Source organism: Haliotis cracherodii, unplaced genomic scaffold, assembly GCF_022045235.1.
Source record: "Haliotis cracherodii isolate W230 unplaced genomic scaffold, xgHalCrac1.p SCAF_5, whole genome shotgun sequence".
Taxonomy (NCBI): Eukaryota; Metazoa; Mollusca; class Gastropoda; order Lepetellida; family Haliotidae; genus Haliotis; species Haliotis cracherodii.
The window spans coordinates 25,675,519-25,678,457 of NW_027266308.1; the positions used below are offsets into that span (position 1 = coordinate 25,675,519).

The 2,939-nt window shown below is 47.5% G+C and overlaps 1 protein-coding gene across 1 annotated transcript; it reads left to right on the forward strand.

Annotated features, from left to right (window-relative positions):
• The first annotated feature begins 839 nt into the window (after nt 1–839).
• Nucleotides 840–1,748, forward strand: LOC139443629 (flotillin-like protein FloT). Its single transcript, XM_071224584.1, has one exon. The coding sequence runs from the start codon at nt 840–842 to the stop codon at nt 1,746–1,748; it is 909 nt and encodes a 302-aa protein (XP_071080685.1).
• The last annotated feature ends 1,191 nt before the right edge of the window (nt 1,749–2,939 follow it).

The following is a 2,939-nucleotide window of genomic DNA, read 5'->3' on the forward strand; positions in this document are numbered from 1 at the left end:
AACTGGAATGAGGGAAAGAGTGAGTTAACTGGAATGAGGGATAAAGTGAGTTACCTGGAATGAGGGATAGAGTGAATTTACTGGAATGAGGGATAAAGTGAGTTAACTGGAATGAGGGATAGAGTGAGTTAACTGGAATAAGGGATAGAGTGAGTTAACTGGAATGAGGGAAAGAGTGAGTTAACTGGAATGAGGGAAAGAGTGAGTTAACTGGAATGAAGGAAAGAGTGAGTTAACTGGAATGAGGGAAAGAGTGAGTTAACTGGAATGAGGGAAAGAGTGAGTTTACTGGAATGAGGGAAAGAGTGAGTTAACTGGAATGAGGGAAAGAGTGAGTTACCTGGAATGAGGGATAGAGTGAGTTAACTGGAATGAGAGAAAGAGTGAGTTAACTGGAATGAGGGATAGAGTGGGGAATAGTGAGTGATTATGGTTTTACGCCACTTTTAGCAATATTCCAGCATAATCACGGCGGGGGACACCAGAAATGGGTTTCACAACATATGGGAATCGAACCCTGGTCTTCGGCGTGACAAGCGAACGCTTTAACCACTAGACTACCCGACCGTCCCCTGTAGTGGGGAATAGGGCATGTGTCTCTGATTTGGGTGAGGGAATTGGGCGTTTCCCAGTGTAGGGTGATGAAATAGGGCGCGTTTCTCTGAGTGGGTTGAGCGAATTGGGCGTGTTGCCCAATGTGGGGTGATGGAATAGGCGTGTTTCCCAATGTGGGGTGATGAAATAGGGCCTGTTTCCCAGAGTGGGGTGATGGAATAGGGCGTGTTTCCCAGAATGGGATGAGGGAATTGGGCGTGTTTCTCAGGGTGAGGTGGGGAAATATGACGTGTTTCCCAGTGTGGGGTTATGAAATAGGGCTTGTTTCTCTGATTTGGGTGAGGAGACAGTGGCGTGTGTCCCAGAATGAGGTGAGGAAACAGGGGCGTGTTTCCCAGAGTGAGGTGAGAAAACAGGGGGGTGTTTCCCAGAGTGAGGTGAGGAAACAGGGGCGTGTTTCCCAGAGTGAGGTGAGGAAACAGGGGCGTGTTTCCCAGAGTGAAGTGAGGAAACAGGGGCGTGTTTCCCAGAGTGAGGTGAGAAAACTGGGGCGTGTTTCCCAGAGTGAGGTGAGGAAACAGGGGCGTGTTTCCCAGAGTGAGGTGAGGAAAAAGGGGCGTGTTTCCCTGAGTGGGGTGAGGAAACAGGGGCGTGTGTCCCAGAGTGAGGTGAGGAAACAGGGGCGTGTGTCCCAGAGTGAGGTGAGGAAACAGGGGCGTGTTTCCCAGAGTGAGGTGAGGAAACCTTGGCGTGTTTCCCTGAGTGGGGTGAGGAAACAGGGGCGTGTGTCCCAGAGTGAGGTGAGGAAACAGGGGCGTGTTTCCCAGAGTGAGGTGAGGAAACAGGGGCGTGTTTCCCTGAGTGGGGTGAGGAAACAGGGGCGTGTTTCCCAGAGTGGGGTGAGGAAACAGGGGCGTGTTTCCCAGAGTGAGGTGAGGAAAAAGGGGCGTGTTTCCCTGAGTGGGGTGAGGAAACAGGGGCGTGTTTCCCAGAGTGAGGTGAGGAAACAGGGGCGTGTTTCCCTGAGTGGGGTGAGGAAACAGGGGCGTGTGTCCCAGAGTGAGGTGAGGAAACAGGGGCGTGTTTCCCAGAGTGAGGTGAGGAAACCTTGGCGTGTTTCCCTCAGTGGGGTGAGGAAACAGGGGCGTGTTTCCCAGAGTGAGATGACCATGCTAAGTTCTTTGACCACGTAGTCTGAATGCTCTTTGACCATGAGATCAAAATGCTCTTTGATCATTGGATCAAAATGTTCGTTCACCATATAATCTAAATGTTCTTTGACCGTGTGTCCAAAACGTTGTTTTACCCTGTAGTCTGAATGTCCTTTGGCCATGTAGTCCAAGTTTTCTTTGACTTTGTGAACCGAATGGTCTTTGATCATTTAGTTTAAATGTTCTTTGACCATGTGTTCTGAATGTTCTTTAATCATGTAGTATGAATGTTCTTTAACCATGTAATCAGAATGTTCTTTGACTATGCAGTATGAATGCAATAATATAATTATATCGAATTTTATGCAAAATATTGCAATTTATTTTATGACTAAACAATTATACAATAACAAAATCATTATTTTCGATCCACTAGTTCGCATTCCACTGTTCTTCCTGAATCATCGCACATGTAACCCATTCCGTGCTGTAGTCGAAGTTATCTGCCGAGAAGCAACTACATGTGTAGTTTATCTTCCACTGACTAACGGGGTTGCCTGCAATCGGCAGTTGACCTGCGTCCTAAGGCAGCATTTACATGGGAAAGTGAGACGTAATACCCATCGATCTCATCCTCTCACTGCTAATGACCCACGCTCCCCACCAGCTTTGTCGGTCAGTGGCCTAAAAAACTACCACTGGTCCTAATGACCAATATCGTCCGTGGATTTCTCGACCCTAATAAAATCAATCCCACCATGCCCACGAGGAATCGAAATTTTTTTCCTGGTCAAATGGGAAAATGTCCTCGCACTCTGCATTCTGGCAGTACATCGGAGTCTGTCTGACGTAAGAGCGCTGGGGGGAGGGAAGGGGGCTACTTAGGGGGGATGGGAGGTCTTTGAGATACATAATGCATTGTTTTCACCGCCACTCCTCCCCACTCAGATGCCTTGAAGAGAGTCCTTTCCTGATATATCCTTTTTTTTTAAAAAAACCCTCTGCACCACGGATTTAAAAGATGCTGGTAGGAAATTGGAAATTCATCAACTATCCAGGAGAAATCATCTCCAACGGGAAGGCTGAATCTGAAGGCCACGATCCGTTGTATGTATTGAGATGGAAAAAACACTTTCTCGTTTCATTTTTTTAAAAATAGGATAAGCATATAATAAGGATGAACACGCAAATGCCAGAGTTAAATTTCGCCGAAATGGTATCCCCGTGCTGGGC